The following is an 18,797-nucleotide window of genomic DNA, read 5'->3' on the forward strand; positions in this document are numbered from 1 at the left end:
ATTCATCATTATACAGTGCATGCACTGTAAACTTTATTGTCATTTTACCTTAATTATAGCTGATATCAGTACACTCAGTATTGATTTCTTGCACCTCCTGATGAGGCTCTTCATGTTCTATAGACGTCAGACAATGAGAGTACTCAATACATTCACACATCATTACTGAGACATGACCTACTTTTGAAAAAAAAACAGCCATGGCAACCAAACTGGCTCTGATGATCACAGGATTAATTATTGATTGTTTATTATTTTAGATGAACATTGCACCAGCTCTTCTTATTTCTGATATCTCTCTCTGTAGGTTTTTGTAGAGGCTACGTGTCAGACATGTCTGAGAGCGTGAGGGCTTCACCAGTCTGTCCCAGTTCTGTTCACTTCAATCAGAGGGATTTACTCACAACGTCTGAGCATCAAGCTGCGAGAGATCTCTCTGGCTAATCTCACCCCATGGTGCAATAAGAAACAGCCCAACATGAATCTATTAAAACTGCACTACATCTCACTGGGCAGGAAGAAACAAATAATACTAAAATACTACAATGATAATACTTGTGTTGACTGTTTGAAGACACCATTAGTGTAGAAATCCAGGGCTAAAGTAATGATGAGTCATTTACACTTTCTACTGTAATTGTATACCATATTAATATTCTCAACTCTGTAATTTCCCTTTTATTTCACTATGGTAACAGTCACACATCTAAAATTAAGTGTTACAGCAGCCCCGTTAACACACTGAAGTTGTGATATAATATAGATAAGAAGAAAAGCTTAACAAATAAATAAAAATTAAAAAGCTACCAATTAAAAAGCTTTTTTTTAACAGAAATTTATTTTTTTCTTTAAATATGGATGAGGCACAAAGACATGCAAAATATTTAGTCAAAACCAAACTAATATAACATGAAACTATAATTATATCAACACTGACTCAAATATATATGTAGAGCTGCAACGATTAATCGATTAAATCGATTAGTTATCAACTATTAAATTAATCACCAACTATTTTGATAATCGATTAATCGGTTTGAGTTTTGTCTTAAGAAAAAGAAGTCAAATTCTCTGATTGCAGCTTCTTAAATGTGAATATTTTCTGGTTTCTTTACTCCTCTATGACAGTAAACTGAATATCTTTGAATTATGGACAAAACAAGACTTCTGAGGACGTCGTCTTGGGTTTTGGGAAACACTGATCGACATTATACAACCATTTTCTGACATTTTATAGAGCATTTTACAGAATTAAAATAATCGTTAGTTGCAGCCCTTTATTACTGTAATGCATTATAATCTCATCTATCGCTCACACTGAAGGACTTTTTCTGTAATGTGTTGCTGTTTTATGACGTGTATTTATTGTCATGTGGTTGTTTTTTTGCCTACCTCCCCAGGGACAACAGATGCAAATTAGCTTCTAGTTAACTCTGGTGCAATTAGTTTTAATTGTGTGCTGTCCCTACAAAAATAAACAATAAATAAATAAATGTTGACCCAAAACAGGGCAATTATACATTTTTCAGCATCAAACCTATGCAAACATACCGTAAAATTAATGCACAAATTAATCTTTGATAGTAATGTAGATGGCTTATGTCTGTAAAAAAAAGTAATAAAAGAAACATCAGTATAGTGGGTTCTATTTTCTAACAGATTTTGTTTCTAATGCAGTGGTTCTACTTGAGTGGGCTGTTCAGTCTCTCTTTCCACTCCTCACTGGTGTTATTTGAATTTCCAGGGAATTCAAGGTCTTCTAACAGCACTTCATCAATAGAGTTGCAGTCTCTCGCCAGATCCCGAGCTGTGTTTGAACAACTAACTAATCAGAGCAGTGAATGGTCCGCTTACGTACACTTCCTGAGGCAGCACTACATCTCTTTAATTAGCTCCGATTCTGTCACTGCAGAACAAACAACAGCATATGCCACTTGATGACAGGCGTCAGCGGTACACAAGGACAGGACAGGACGAAGCTGCACCCATAAACACCTGCCACATTCAAAATAGAAACGTGATATGTAGTGCAAAAAAATTATAGAGATTAAAAAAAGGGTCACTGAAAGTGTTATGCATTTAATCTGGAAAGCTTTTTGGATGTGTTTTGATTATAAATTAGGTTATATGATCATTTAAGAGGTACATTTATTTCCAAATACCACATGATTTCTCCAAAGCAATTAAAAACATAATTAAAAAAAGACAGTTTAACACAGCAGTTCTTTATGAAAAGCAAATAAATGTAATTATTTATGCGATATAAAATATACATAAAAAATTATGTAACATACAATTGTTTTAAGAAATGACACGCTAGTCACCACAGAGTTTTGCTCCGTTTGAAGCAATTTAATTCAATTTAATTTAACTTAAAAGATAATATACTGTACATTTCGTAGGTTGATGTCCGACCAACACGTAAGAAGACATAAATGTACATTCATACTTACAAATATGATCACATTCATTCATCTTAGTGTCGAACTTACTTAAAAACTCCATTAATACTATAATTAGTTAAGCAGCATTCATCGCACTTTTTCTTTATTTTTGTGTATGGACAAAAATTAAAGTAGAGTATTCCAGTTTTTAATCAGCATTTTTATTGATTTTAAAATTGTTACTTTTCCTGATAAGACCGTTCATTTCTGTTGTTTTTCATTGGTAGGATGTCCTTGGTTTTGCTGCTTATTAAATTAGGGATTCTGTGTGTATTACATGTGATTGTCTGTCCTGTTTTCTATGACATCATGTTGGAAATAAGCATTTACACTGTATTGTACACTGTATAGCATCCTCGCTGTCTGGTTTATCGTTACAATGTCCTCACAGATAAGGAGGTTGAAGAAGCAGAACAGGAAGTTGAGGCAAATGCAAACACCGACGTCACCGCATCACTTTTTGCGAGCAGGAGACGTCAGTGTCTTTTGATATTCAGGGATCACGAAAGGGGAAAGTTTCATTGTGATTCTGTTGACAAGAGATAGAAAGCCAGGGGAACTCAGGAAATGAGCTGAAGGGGGCTTTGATTGCACCCAACGGCATCGTGTGTCTTTATTAACACGCCTTGACCAGGTGGTTGTGAATAGGCCGGGCCTTGGAATCAAAGGAGAGGGAACGTGACGCTGCACACGCATTCTTCATCCCTTCATTATCCGTCCTGCTCGCCCAGCAACAGGTACTTCACTGGTGTCAGGGCCATTTTAAGAGGGCTTAAAGCTGAAGTAGGTACAAATGAGGCAAATATGATCAAAGAAATTTATTTTTATAAAACGGTCACTATATCCTGACAGTAGTGCATCAGACAGGTAACTTGAAAAAAAAGGCCTCTGTGCTCCTAATGGCATCTGCAAGATTTCACAGACCGGAGGAAAACAACCAATCAGAGCCGAGCTGGAGTCTGCCGTCACTGAGCAGCTATCAATCACTCGCAAACTCCGATCAAACGGTCAAACTAGGCAGCGCTGATCAAACATTATTCTGTTACTGTAATGCCTATTTCAAATGTTTTCAGAAACATCTTAGTTTACTGTTTAGCTGTGGGATAAGAAAGTTTGTGACCCGGCAGCCATGTTGAGATCAGTTGAGGAAATACCAAGCACCGCCCACCAGCTGGAGCAAATGTTCTCATTTTACAGCTAAACAGTACACTACAAGATGTTTCTGAAAACATTTGAGGAGAGAAATAGTCATTACAGTAACAGAATATTGATTCATATTTGATCAGCGCTGCCTAGTTTGACGTTTGATCGGAGTTTGTGAGTGATTGCCAGCTGGCTCTTTTGAATGAACAGCCAATAGGAACGCTCTCTCTCTGAAACGACCTGGATTGGCCAAAGATTTTTTAAAGCCTAAAAACAGAGCCATGAGGAGGTGCAGAAGTTTAGTTTTCTCTCAGAGCACTTGAATTACATTATGCTAAAAGGTTATTATGGATTTTTTAACCTAGATGATCCGGCCATGACAAAATTATACATATATGTGTTATTTTTATCATCCTGAATAGGTCAGTCCCCATCTCGGGGTATGAAACAAGAATACTTGTAATGTCCTCAAGAAAAACATTCTGCTTATGTTGAATGACAGACTATCTTCCAACCGAATGTGAATAAAAATAGAAAGCATTTCACTTTAAGGCAAAATGTCAGGTCATTTAAGAGAGCAGCAAGTTGTGTGGGCGGAGGTGAACAGAAAAGGAAGTAACTGACATCCAGCATCAGCGTCAGATAGGCCTGACATGCCTCTGATGTGTATGAAGCAGCGGCCACGCGAGGAACGTGTGCATGGAGTCAGATCATATCAAGCTGCTGTGAAGACTGACAGACTGACAATGGGGTTTGGCAGGGCAGCAGGAGACATCTGGGCTTCACCCTGATCTCTGTGACATAACACGCCTGGGAGCGACGCCTGAACACCAGAGCAAGAGCAAGTCACTGGCCACAAGCAGTCTTGAAAGGCCAAAGCGTGATTACATCTACATCATCCTAGCCATTTACAGCACAAACTCGCAGATCAAGGCAGCGGCCACCTATGTGCATCACAAGTCTAGTCAAGGTTCAGATCGTGTCCAGAGATAGAAGGATTAAAAAGACAGGTTTGGTTTTTTTTTCCCAAAGGGTGATCTCTGTCCCTCGTACGCTCGGACCATCTCGGGATTTCCATTAGAAAGAGTGTTCTACATATCAATCCAGGCTTTAATTAAAAAGCTGCTATATTCACAGAGCCTTCGTAAGCTCGCAGGTTGTCCTGCCCTTCTCCATGAGTGGGCGAAATGGTGCATTTGGAAACCAAATGAGATCATTGTTGCCAGGCTCGAGCCTTTCATCTAATTTTATTGTCGTTACCGAGTGACTGTCACCCTCTGGTAAACACTTGATGTTGTCATCAGCATTAGTACCATTACTCATATGCTTGGAAAGGTGACTCAATACGCAGTCAATGCAGTTTCATCTTATTTAGAAATGTAGATTTTCATCATATAAAAACCAGAAACAAATAATACTACATACAGCAAACAGCTTTGCTAATTTGTGGTTAAAATGGCTCTCGCGTATATGCAGAGAAGACTGAGTCGGACAGAGACACCTGTGGTTCTCTGAAAAAGTACAGCCAAACACAATATAATAAAAAAAATTATAAATACATAGTATATATTTACAAATGTAAAATGTACAATACTACAGTAAAAATTTGACTTTACCAGTGTTTAGTGTCTTTAAATAAAGAAAAAAATAGATCTTTGGATGCCAAGTTGTGGCCTCAGAACAAAACGCTCTGAAAATGTATGCGACTTTAATGAGGGAAGTGCCGTACCAGGCTGATTAGTAATATGTTAAGTAAGTTTCCACAATATATTACATACAAGTATTTATTACACGGCTTTGTTGAATACTCAATCTGATTGGTCAGTCACGGCGTTCTACAGTCTGTTATTTCTTCATAGCAGATCTTTGCTATGTATAACCGATGTTACCTTGGACACAGTTCTGATGTCGGACAACCATTTTTGTGTCAAATTATTGATTTCTTCAGTAAGAAGCCGTGTAATAAGCATGATAATGTACAGAGAGCGGGTCATTGTTGTGAAATAAACCCCAACGTGGAGATGCTTCACGTCAGGGTGCAGCATCGCCCTGAAGGGATTTATTTCACAACAATGACCTGCTCTCTGTACATTATCTCTTACATATTATCAGACTCCAGTAAGACTACTGAGGCTGCCCCCTCTTAGTCGACAAATCGTCGTTTCGGTCTTATTCCACGAAGATTTCTTTAGTCGTTTTTTATGCTTTTTTCATGCTGAATGACTTATTTCCAATAAACGTTTGAGCACATCTCTGGTAAACACAAGATTTAAAGTGGTGCTTTTGTGTGATTCTTTGTGGAGAAACTCTGTTTCACAAATTAGTCGAAAAAGTCGTGTTTGAGTGTTTGTCGACTAAGAATTTCTTTGGTCGAGGACAGCCAGACTACATCGTAAATGGGAATGTGCATTAGTGAGACCATTCTAGCTCAAATTTATGGAAGTCCTGGGTCGTTGGTTTGATTCAACAACCCCTCTGACTCCTGTTTCCTTAATTACAGGACAGATCTCAAGTACCAAATACATCAAAATGTGCTTTTTTCAGTGAGGTATGATTACAGCCTCCAGAATATTTTGAGTCACTGGAAAACAGTTAAAGCTCCAGATTTGAAAGACTGGGTCGATGCAATGGTAGAAATAGTATCGGAGTCTTTTTTCTCTCAGAACACTTGAATTACAATATGCTGAAAGGTTATTATGGAATTTTTGCCCAATGATGCCAAAAACGTTCTGCCTACTGAAGTTTTAAAAGGTAGTTTAGAAGATGGGACTTTCTGCTGAAACCTGTTTTGGGCCGAAGTAAAGATCAATGGAGTTTTGTTTGTTTCGATTTCAAGCAAAACCAAAAATTTCCTGTGACATTATTTTTATTTTATTTTATTGTGGACTGAATCTCTCTCTTCCGTATGTGCTACTTATTTTGATTTGTTTAACGTTACTTAATTATCCTGAAATTATAGGAAAGGTTTCTGTCTGCTTTGTACCAACCCTTTCTTTAAAAAAAATAAAAACTTTAATGCCAAAAAGCTTTTTGTCATTCAGGGACTTAAGTAAAAGCTTCTAAGCACAAACGAGAAGAAAGAATATTTTTATTGAAAGACTGTCAATTATTTAATACAAAAATAGAATTCACAGAACAATAAAAAAAGACTTTAAACACAATTGAATTTCACTAAGTGTTGCTTCAAACATGAAAAAGAGTATTTTTCACACTGTCCTCCTCTCGTGATGGTGTGACATCCTCGTTTAGTCTTTCCGATGGAAATCCAAATAGTCGGACTTGAAGCAGGATCTTTGGAGGGGAAACGGAGGTGGCTATAAAAAGCCGTGGTGAGAGTCTGGATGAGTGCTGTACACTGATCTGCTGGGCGTCTCAGACAGGAAACTGTTCCCTCACCATATCTGCCATCTGGGGATCAGCCTCTGACAGCACGGACTGCAGGTGCTGAAACTGCACAAGAGGAAGAAGGGCGGGGTGGAAACATGGTGTTTATTTTCCACTGGAGCTGGTGGTGTAGAGCAGCAGTCCATCACACCTCGTCTTAACCTGACACACAAGCTCTCAAATGAACCCTTAACCCAGCGGTTTGTACAGGATTAGGCTATTAAAATTCACGGTGTAATTACCTTGAACCAATAAATCCTTTGTCATTCAGTCTATAACATTTAAAAAAAACTTGCACGATATTTTAAATATATAAAACTCAGAAAAGCTGCAAAATTTAAGAAGCTGTAACCAATCATCTGATATATGTTCATAATAAAAAGGACTTTAATTAATTGTAGACAAACCATTTCCTGTCAATTGACTTTTTTCAACTAATCATTTTAACAGTAATAAATAAGGCTGAAACCAACTATTATTTCTATTATCAATCAATCTTCCGATTGTTTTCTAGATTAATCGTTTGGTCTCTAAAATGTCAGAAAATAGTGAAAAATGTCCATCCCAGTTTCTCAAAGTCCAAGGTGATGTCTTTAAATGTCTTGTTTTGTCAGTCAAAAACTCAAAGATATTCAGTTAAATATGATATAAAACAGAAAAAAGCAGGAAGTCTTTATATTTGAGAGGCTGAAAACAGCCTTTTCTGTCATTGTTGCATGACAAATTAACAATTAATCAATTAATCGTTAATTTGGCAATTATTTTTCTGGAGATCGACTAATCAATTAGTCAACTGATCGTTGCAGCTCTAGTAATGACATTAAATGACAATGTATAATTTGATACTACATGAGAAGTTTAAACTGTTTTGTGGGAACTGTAGGATTTATTTTAAAGTAAAAATCAGACAGGATGATTGTATGCAATACATATCTGATTATACTTAAACCATTTTGGAGAAAACACTTACTGAAGTCTTAAAGTTTTGAACTAAACAGCCGGCAGCTGTGAGAGCAGTCTTCTCTGTAAGGTAACCTTCCTTCACCAAATCTGCCACGGTGTCCTACGAAGAACAGAATAAACAGACACTTCAGTGGCCTTTCAAAGAGAAAAGAAAGATCTGGTTCATCTTTTTTTTTGCATTTAATAATTGCAGTTATACAATCTGATCCAACAGCTATCACAGTATTTCTTTGGTATTATTACCTTGGGAATCTGAATGCAGATGTCAGCTAGAAACTCAGCTGTGATCTCTGCTAGAGTCTGCAGCTGTTCATCTTCTGTGTCTTCTTTGCTCGTACCGTTATCTTTGCCCTCGGCGTGGAACTGAAGCACCCGCAAAATGGTTCCAATGAGGGGAATACCTGGAGTCAAAAGACAAAGGTATTAAAATGGGGGATACGCTCATTACCAAGTTGTCATTATAATTTGTATTTATTTTTTTCCTACATAAGGCCCCGATCAGAGTGAGCAGAGTTTAGCAGCCTGTGGCAGCTTTCTGTAATGGTTTTCAATGAGAGTGAAGCGTTTTTGCTAACTGTTTGAGCGTTGCTGAGCGACCCGCATTTTTACAGGAGCACCTTGAGGTGAAAAAAAATTCAACTAAGAGCGGAAAAGCGCCCAAAGTCATTGGCGTTTTTTTTTCTCATAGTGGTGACTTTTGCTGAATACCTGAAGCTTTATGACTTTACCAACCGTAGTTACCATGATCTGAACAGAAAACAGCAGGAGGTAAATTAGAGCGGTACTTGAGATTTCGGTAAGTTGTTTTCATTAAGGTAAAGTGTACTATTAACTATTAGGTGGCATACAGTTCGTGGTTTGTGTTAAGCTCATTCGGGGGTTGCCTAGCAACAATTAAAAAAAAAAAAAAAGACGCAGCAAACTGAAAAGACGCTCTGTGTGATCGGAGCCTAATGCAACCATTAAAAAAAAAACCTTGATTGACCCCAGTCGTTATCCTGTGGGACTTCTTAGATTTACTTAATACACCATCAAATAACATCTATTTTTAATACCAGATCTCCTACAGCTAACACTAAATCAACATGCAGTGTACTACATGCACTAAAAAAGGGCATCTAACATCTCAGGACTGATTTTATTCTGTTTACAAAACTTACTTGCGTCACTTCTGCTGTGCCACTGATCCTGGCATCTATAAAGAGCATGAAGCACAGCAAACGCCTGAACCAAAATGCTCTTCTGTTCTTGCAGGACGACTGGAAGATCAGTTGGCTGGCAGAGGTCCTCACACACAACGTCACAGACAAAGTCCCACACTCCTATGCCGGGTCCATCAGGGGCAGCTAGAAGACACAATTAAACAACGTCTCAAGTTAACCACTATGGTAAACACCTTTAACTTCTGTAATGACGTGCCAACAGCTGAACTCCAATATAAACTGTGCTGATTGCTCTTACCAAAAGTCTGAATGCCCTCATCTATGGTGGTGAGGAGCTGGAGGGTGTGAAGGTAAACCTCTAAGCCATTCGGACACTCTGATCTGTGAAAGTAAATTAATACTGTTGAATACTGAGCGTCAAGTAAATCATAAGTACCATGTATTTAGTTTGAACTCTGCTGTATCAGACCAACAATAAATAATAGATTGTTTTATAGACGCCGTCAATAATATCCACAAATGTATCACCGTTATCCTGGCTTTATTTAGCCGTGACTCGGTTTCATGAAAGCAGTGGCACATAAATTACCATGGAGATTTATTCTGTGCAGCTAGCCTGCTCCAGACCAGGCTAACATGGTGCCTTATCTGTTCAGTCAGTCGCTCCGATCGGAAACCAATGTGTTGTTTTTTAGTTATTCCGTGTTCTTGTGTTTGTATTTTGCCTTATTTTTACTAGCCTGTATTAAAATACCACCACAGGTAATTTTTGCAAATGACAAGTAACTCACTATTAATGGTATAATTATGATGGTTTGAGTTAAGAGCAGTGGTTAGTAAATGTATATTTTTAGTCTACTTCAGTCAGTCCGCTATTATCTGCCATGTTTTTTCTCCTTCTCTTTTGCATATATGCTTAGCTTCCTTGTAAATGTCCATTAGTAGCTGTTGCTCACAGGGTTTAAAGTATGAAGAACACTTTACTCCATTTCAGCATAAGTAAATCTGTGATCAAACTCGTGGTCTGTTGATGAAGGCCTCGAACACGCATCTATCCGAATTACTTACACCTGCGTTAACCTAGTCCGTCCTCAACCTGAGTTGGCCAACGTGAAACGTATAAAGCCAGGATGCAGTGACTAGGTCAAGCCTTCTCTGTTATCCTGGATTTCAGTGCATACATAGATATAATACAAATATGAAAAAGAGCAACGAAAAGCATTTCATCACAAACTAACAGTTTATTTAAATTTTGACAGTAATTTAGACCTGCAGTTTATAATCTCTAATCTGTGGAAACTGATCATCTATATCATTCTCCAGAATTTCAGATTCTCACCGAAGCTGCCTTGCTGCCTCGAGAAGACACGAGGCCACACCCAGACGGCTTTCGCCATCATCCTCCTCTTCACTTGGCTGAGCTGTGATCCAACTCTTCATCAGCTCTTCGTCAAGGTCAAACAGCTTGTCAACCAGCTCTCCAACCTTCTCAAGCAGGTCAGCTGTAAAACACACAGGGTATTACCTATAATAACCATTTTAGAAAGCAGACAAAAGGTTACAAATAGTTAAAGGTGCCCTGTGGACTTTTCTGGTAAACGAAAGTTATGTTGTTAGGTTTACGTGTTGAATGTCGTCAAAAAATCATTTTCAAAGCCGATTTGATAGTATTAGTAATTTAAAGCCAGCATTGTTTACACCCAGCGCTACTAGAGGTCAGAAACTCCACAGGGAACCTTTAAGATAAACAGCTTACAGCGACTTTGACTTTGTGTATGTAATCTTACAACACATATTTACTTTATTCTACACAAGTAACACGTCATCAGCTTATTAAAAAAAAGTGAGTAAAAGCATGGTACCGTTGGTAGAACTGCACATGATGAAAAAGAGGTTGGAGCGCACAGACGTCTGCTGACGTATTCGCTGAAGCCACAGGGAGCAGACATCTTTCTGAGAGACGCAGGTCAGCAGCAATCTGTAAACACCATCAGAAAAGATGAACACTTCTCTCAGTCTTTCTGTCTCACAATCTGCAGAAAATCTGCAAATCTCACCTGCTTGTTTCTAGGAGGGTCGGAGGATCTGTATCTCCTAGCAGAAGCAACAGCACAGCACTGTGGACACACAGGGAGTTGCATTAATTAGAGTGGATCATAATAGTGTACAAAATCTATAACAAAATTACAGATGATGGCTTTTACTCACCCTAAAGGTTCATTTTGGCTAAGAGTCAAACAAGTGTCAGGAAAACAAGCGATGTTCCCGAGGATTCCCACACAAATTTCCTAGAGAAGCAAAAGAACAAACTCGTCATGGGATTCCTCACAGCCCAGAAACATAGCATCAATAATTAAATACACGACATAGGATTACATTTTGTAGCAGAACGTATGAACGTGAAAGGATTTCACTCACTGTGAGACGTGGACAACGAGATTTGGCTATCACCCCAAGAAGGATATCTGTAGCTTTGAATTCCTGCAGAAAACCAGCCACATCCTGCACATAGTTGGTAAATAAACAGTCACTAGTGATCATCAATGAAACGCTTTTAGAGAAGTGTTGATTCAACTTTATGGTCATTTTAGAGGATGTAGTTTGCGGTGCTGTTGAATTGCATTGCGTTATACTGAGAGGTATTTCTATTATTTTGTCCACCTAATTTCTATCAATGGGGGAGGATAAAAACGACAGAAACACCTGACAATATAATGTCATGTAGTTTAAAAGCACCACAAACCACAGCAGCTGGTAATCAACACCTCTCTAATAAAGTTTCAACAAAAACCGAACATAGCTTTTCATGAAGGAGGATTTATTGCAGGACTGGTTATTAGACTACATTAGTTTTAGCAATGTAGACCTAATAAACTGCCAACTGTTAGGTTTAAATCATTGGTAATGCTACATGAATGGCAGACACAAAGACACCGACAGCTTATTTAATAATTTGTGGTTAAATATTGTGATTTCATACAGAATGTAATACAACTTCTGTTGCTTAGATCATGTTTAATTTCCATTTGCCTGATGTCAATTTTGTAATAGCCACTAACTAAATTACAAAATAGAAAAGTATCCACATAATTCAAATTTTGTTTTTTATTATTTAACTGTGTTGTTTTTTTGTTTTGTTTTTTAATTATCCTATTTACTACGCAGCTCCAATCCAAAATAACACATTTTAATCCATTTCTTTTTTCATTGGGTTGTAGTTACCGTTATAAATACCACATAACATTGAGTTTTTCCATTTTATGCTACTTTATACTTACACACCCCTCTATTTTGGCAGCCAGTAATGTGCTTTAATTTATCTGGGCCAAGTTAGTTACTTTGCAAATTCAGATTATTAATAAAAAATAAATTAAACTAATAATTTATGATGTATTATTATAGATAGAGCCACCCAGCAGTATATAAAGTAATTCAAATTAGCCCCACCTATACCCGCTGCAACCTTTAAGAGGGAAAAGACATCAGAACAGGGTGGCAAATAAAACCCTGGCCGGTCAAAGAATGTAAAGCCGATGGGACACGAATAAAGAACTCTACCTTATCCATTGCCATATCCCAGACTCTACACAGGTCTTCCTCATCATCATCAGGGAGCTGCATCTGACCTTCAGAGTCCACCTCTGAATGCTCTGTGACCATCTGCAAGACATGACCATTTTATAAACATTAAGAAATGTGAGGTATATTGGACACTGAGCAGCAGAGATGTGTAATACAGTTCAGATGCTCCCATCAACTGAATATTAACTTTTTCATTCCGACTGACTTAACCCGCTGAGACCGATCCCGATCGACTTTACTGTCTTTCAGAGGTTGTAGCAGGTTCAGTTTTAGAGCTAGAGTGAAGATACTAAGGAATCCATCCATGTCATACTAGCATGTCGGGAAGGAGGCTAAATAACGCTCAAAAGTTGGTCTAAATTTTGGCGAGGAAAAACTGTCATGGCCATTTTCAAAGGGGTCCCTTGACCTCAAGATATGTGAATGAAAATGGGTTCTATGGGCTTTTTTTCTATGGTGTTCCTCAAGGTCTTGGTGTCTTAAAAGGGATTGTTTTTAAGAAAAAAGAAAAGAAAAACTGCATAAAATCTGAGTAAAAAATAAGTTTACTTATTTATGCAATCAGATTAGTAGGATTTGCATTTATCACAGAGGACCCATATCTATGCAAATATAATAAAGTATTTACTGAGTTAAACTTTGCATGCAAACTATTAATTAGAAATCAATACAGTGTTTTTGAGAATCGATGCAGTATCACAAAATATAATATTGCAATACTTGATATCTTTTATATTTTCTTCCACCCCTAGTAAACACTAAGTCAGTGGTAACAGACAGTTGAAATATGAATCATGTAACCTTAATCCCTGACTATTTTTAATTTAGGAATTGCTTTTTAAAAATTATATTTCTTAATATAAGGATAACTGCCTGATGACCTGAAAGTTTACCTGCCACAGCCAACATTTACCCTTTATATTTGGCAGGCAAGAGAATATACACATTGATTTGGATGCCACTGTTTTGTAACACAGCATGCATAAACCCACAACATTAAAGGGACTGTTTGTAACTTTTTAAGTGTATAAATGTAGCGGTTCGCCACACATGCGCACTAGCATATGCGCGTTCGCGTGTGGCCGCTGCCTCTCCTCCTCTGCCTGCCTGCCTTCACTCAGAGAGCGCGCGCGTTCTCAGCTCGCTCCACCTCTAGACGTGAACGCGCGCTCACTCCACACTGCAGAAGAGTTAGTTTAGCTCTGAGAACATCTAGTGAATGTACAGTGGACATTTGTGCAGAAATAAATGCTGCAGCTCCTCCAGACCAACAGAGGTTTCCCGTGTCTTGTGAAGTAACGGAGCTCCTCAGCTAGTAACGTTATCGTCTCGTTACCGACCGGGTGCCGGTGTCTCCCTGCTCTCTCCGGCTGCGGGCGGAGAGAGCAGAGAGACAAGCTGCAGAGCCCCGCTGCATCAGCCTGCGCTGAGGCAGTAAAAGCCAACACTAAGATCAGATCTAAATCATGTTCATGGAGAGACTTTCGTCTGGTCAGCTAACATTACTGCCAAGCAGCTGAAATATAGAGTGATATTGTGGTTTTAGCTGACTTGTGTCGCCTCACTGTTTAGAGCGATGCTCGTTCATGTCTATGTAGAGCGAGCACAAGCCCGACGCTGACTTTCGTTGATTTCACGGCCACAGGTGTCGCTGTTAAGAAGCATTTCTGAAAGTTACAAATAGTCCCTTTAAGTTTAACATCAATCACTACAAAAAATACCATCAAGTGTGTTAAAACCAGTTGTGTTGTACTGCATTGAAAACTACAATGTGTGCAAAATCACTCTGATGATAATCACCAGTCGATATGACAAAAAAAAACATGCATTCAACTATATCTGACAAAGTCATCATAAACATATGCTGAATCTATTGATATATCACAGAGAGGTTTTATTATATTAACACTGCTAATTTCATTCCCTGATGTCACGCCTCTAATGTTGACATCAGCACTACCTACCTGGATGAGCCGAGTCAGGGTGCTGAAGAGCCAGTGTTTGCTGTAAACTGTGTCTCCGATAGCGTCCACATCTCCGTCCTCGTGTCCATCGGCTGTGTCTGGAGGAGGTGATGGGTTCCTGTCCATCACAGGAGACTGTGGCACAGCTGGAGATGAAGATCTCTCAGTCTCTACCTCATCATCATCAGCACCATCAACGTTACAGTCTGGAACAACACAAACAGGATCAGAGCTCAACTTTAGCATCATGTTGTCTCCTAGTATCGTTCAACAGGCTCCACTGTGTGATCCTACGCACTAACAGGACTTCTTACACGTTAACTCACCCATAGTGACCGCTCTCTACAAACGATACCAGCTGGTTAATATTAGACAATATCTCCCTGCATGTCTTTAACTTTAACTAAGCAGAGTTTCAGGACGACATTTCAAACACATCCATTTAGTACACGATGACTAGATGCGCATGTGCAGATGGTCTTCTTCTTGTGGTAGACGGTAGATCACCTCCAGTTAAAATAGATGCCGCCACCTGCAGGTCACAGGGGGAATGACAGAGAAGACTGTTACCGCCAGGTGTCTGCAACCTGAGGCTCTGGAGCCACATGCGGCTCTTTAGCTCCTCTCAAGTGGCTACCTGTGGATTTATAAAAATGGAAATGAATAACTGTTTTTTGTTTACATTTTTATTTATAATTGTTGTAGGTCTATGGTACAATGGAGTATTAGGGCCACATTGAGGAAAAAAAATAAATCTGAGATTACGATAATAAAGTCAAAGGTTTACAAGAAAAAAGTTGTAATGTTGTGAAAATAAAGTCATAGGTTTACTAGAAAAAAAGTCGTAATATTATGATAGTAAAGTCAAAGGGTTAAGATAAAAAAGTCATAGTATTAGGAGAATAAAGTAAAAGTAGTAATTTTACGCGTTATTTTCCTTTTTCTCGTAAAATGATGTCTTTATTCTCGTAATATTACGACTTTTTTCTCGTGAAGTTATGACTTTATTCTCATAATATTATGACTTTTTTCTCGTTAAGTTATGACTTTATTCTCATAATATTACGACTTTTTTCTCGTAAACCTTTGACTTTATTATCGTAATATTACGACTTTTTTTCTCGTAAAGTTATGACTTTATTCTCGTAATGTTACTACTTTTTTCTCGTAATATTATGATTTTATTCTGGAAATCTCAGATTTCTTCTCCCTCAATGTGGCCTTAATACTCCGTAGTACATTTGCACTTTGGCCCTCACTGTATTAGACTTATATAATATATACTTAGACTATAAACTGTGTTACCTTCATCACAATGATCAAATGCTTTGCGGCTCCAGACAGATTTCTTTTTGCCTTAAATGGCTCTTTTGATTGTAAAGGTTGCTGACCCCTGTACTCCCTCGAGTTACTTCATAGATCACTTCCTCCAGTCATTCCTAACTGTCCACACATTGCTGATGTACGGAGCCCCCCTAGATGATGTACTTCTGTAAAGTTGGAAAGATATTGATAGATTCAAACTTCCTGGATCAATAACTCATAACAGAAACGTGGTTAAAACACAAACGAGGGCTCTTTCTAACTGTAGTAAGGTAAACAACAAGCTACAACCTCATTTTAATCAACACATAACACATAACGTTGGTCTCTATGCAACAAGCTGGCTGAGAGACGATTGGTCAGGGACCGTCTACAAAATGCAACACCGAAAAGAGAAAAATATTCAATAACTTCAGTATTATACAGTGTAGTACCACCAAAATCACTTCACACATCAATGGTCTCCTCATAGTTGCACTACAACACTTAGTTTGGAAAAATATGCTTTTGCATAATTTTGGTGAATTTTTAAAGGGAAAAATATTCAATAACTTCAGTATTATGCAGTGTAATACCACCAAAATCACTTCACACATCAATGGTCTCTTCCTGATTATACTTATTAAACTAATTAAGACATTTTGATGGCACTACACTTTATAAAAGTCACACTAAATGCAGTGTTAGTTTTTTCAACCAAACCTTGTCACAAAGTACTGTAGACATTCTTTGTTGTTACAGCGCATGAAGTGTTGTCTTTGTATGCTTTCCTGGCTAGCTTTTCTGTCTACACCTTTCCCTCTCCAAATAGTTGGAGACATCATACTAATCTTGTTCTGTGGTCAAATAATCCCATCAAACCACCTAAACCTAATGCTAACTAACGATTGATATTTTATGTAACAGAACCTGTGGGAAAAGTCATATTGATCAAACTCTTGAGTGTATTTTAGACCACAGAAAAACTATAAACCCTGCTTGAATTAAAAAATATAATATATTCCAATATTTAAATGAATGTATAATACTGTAGCAAATTCATGTATTTGACCTCTTTCTGTTTACATATCTGATATCTTCCAATGTTTAATGTGTATTTTGACACACTGCCTTGTTTAAAGTGTTATATCAGTCTGTTTTATGGGAGATGGCGACAAGTCTCGGATGTTAAATAGTATTATGTCAATACGGATTACAAAATCTTGAATAGTGTCCACCTCTAAGCAAAACTTTCTTGAGGTAATTTGGCGAGTGTACTGTCCTCCCTGAACCAACACTGTTTATGCTGTCAGACAGGAATAACTATACGCCTTCCTCATCATGCAGCTGTCCCCCTATGGGAGTGGTCATAAGCCCTGTTTGCACTTGGAGGAGCTCCTATTGAATATCTATTTGAGAACATATAAAATAAACTTTCCAAGATGAAGAAAAGTCAAATGCCGCTGGTGTAAGCACATTGTGTGAGGCTGAACGTGCGTGAGAAGTAAAACATCAACCCACCAGCTGACGTAATTAATAAAGTTGCAAGTCATCTGTTCAAACATCTGTTATAATAATTGGGTGTTACATTGGTATTTAATTACTTAATTTACTGAACTTGGAGTAATATTGTCTGTAAAGGAGTTTTCAACTATTAAATGGTGTTTTGAACAAATGGTTACTGTAGCCGCAACATAAACTTATTGTCCTTGTCCAAGAGTTGGAAAGTTTCCACCTTGATATGCCGAGTTTCGTGTGTATTAACTGCAGGTAGATGATGACTGTAATCAAGGATGTAGTAGTATAATTGCACATCCTGTGTTATTCATGATCCAAACACAATTTAGATAATTAAAACAAACATAGACAGGAACTACGAGAGCGCAGACCTCCGCCAAGGCCATGCCCAATGTCGCAATGTTAACGAAGGTGGAAAATAATTTGTGTATCCGGCTCAGCCCTGTGATTAGGATCCGCTCCAATATTTCATGGGTTCTTCCTTGGCCCATGCTTCACCCTTCTTCCACCAACTTTCATGAAGATCTGGCCAGTTGTTTTTCCGTAATCCTGCTGACACACAAACAAACAAACCAAACTGAAAAGATAACCTCCTAGGTGGTGGTAAATATAGGTTTCATTATTGGTTGAGAGTGTCCTACAGCTATAGAGAGCTCCAGGGATGACATATTTTTGAAGGCCAACCTGGAAATTAACATCGCCCTGGTTACCCTCCACAAAAAAGCCAATGGAATTTTTCCATTGTATTTTGCATTATTACAGAAAATAAGCTCTGTGGCAAACAAATGTTTATGATTCTTATCTTACATGTTCTGTTCAGGAAGTTAATCTCCACAAAAACCCATTGACTTCCAGACCAGGGAACCAGAAGTGCTAAAATGCTAACTCATTTCCGGGTTTTAGGACTTATTCCTGCAGTACTCTATGCCAAGTAACATTATACATTATACACCCTACATTTGGCTAGGGCTGTCCTCAACTAAATATATTCTTTGTCGACTAACAATCCAACGATTTTGTCGACTAATTGATCAGTTGATTTAATCAGCAGATCTGTAAAACGTCTTCGTTTCTCCACAAAGAATAACAAAAATGCACCACTTTAAATCTTGTGTTTACCAGAGAGGTGCTCATAAGTTCCTTGGAAATAAGTCATTCAGCATGAAAAAAGCATTAAAAACGACTAATCGACTGAAGAAATCTTCGTCGAATGAGACCAAAATGACCGAAGAGGGGACAGCCCTTTGGCACAGGAGTATAAAGAGTCATTCCTTCCCTAACATATAATATCCAGCCCATCAGTTTCTCAATGAGTTAGGATTTTTTGTTAACAA

The 18,797-nt window shown here is 38.1% G+C and overlaps 1 protein-coding gene across 1 annotated transcript; it reads right to left on the reverse strand.

Annotated features, from left to right (window-relative positions):
* Positions 1-6,672: 6,672 nt before the first annotated feature.
* saal1 (serum amyloid A-like 1) lies at positions 6,673-15,121 on the reverse strand. Its single transcript, XM_074632686.1, has 13 exons — positions 14,970-15,121; positions 14,644-14,849; positions 12,656-12,757; positions 11,516-11,599; positions 11,306-11,385; positions 11,155-11,214; positions 10,960-11,075; positions 10,437-10,599; positions 9,396-9,478; positions 9,095-9,280; positions 8,178-8,335; positions 7,942-8,034; positions 6,673-7,037 (listed from the first exon to the last, which is right to left on the reverse strand). Exons 1-13 carry the CDS (start codon positions 14,971-14,973, stop codon positions 6,960-6,962), a joined length of 1,413 nt encoding a protein of 470 aa, XP_074488787.1. The 5' UTR covers positions 14,974-15,121; the 3' UTR covers positions 6,673-6,959.
* Between the last annotated feature and the right edge of the window lie 3,676 nt (positions 15,122-18,797).

The sequence above is a fragment of the Sebastes fasciatus genome, chromosome 4 (assembly GCF_043250625.1).
Source record: "Sebastes fasciatus isolate fSebFas1 chromosome 4, fSebFas1.pri, whole genome shotgun sequence".
Lineage (NCBI taxonomy): Eukaryota > Metazoa > Chordata > Actinopteri > Perciformes > Sebastidae > Sebastes > Sebastes fasciatus.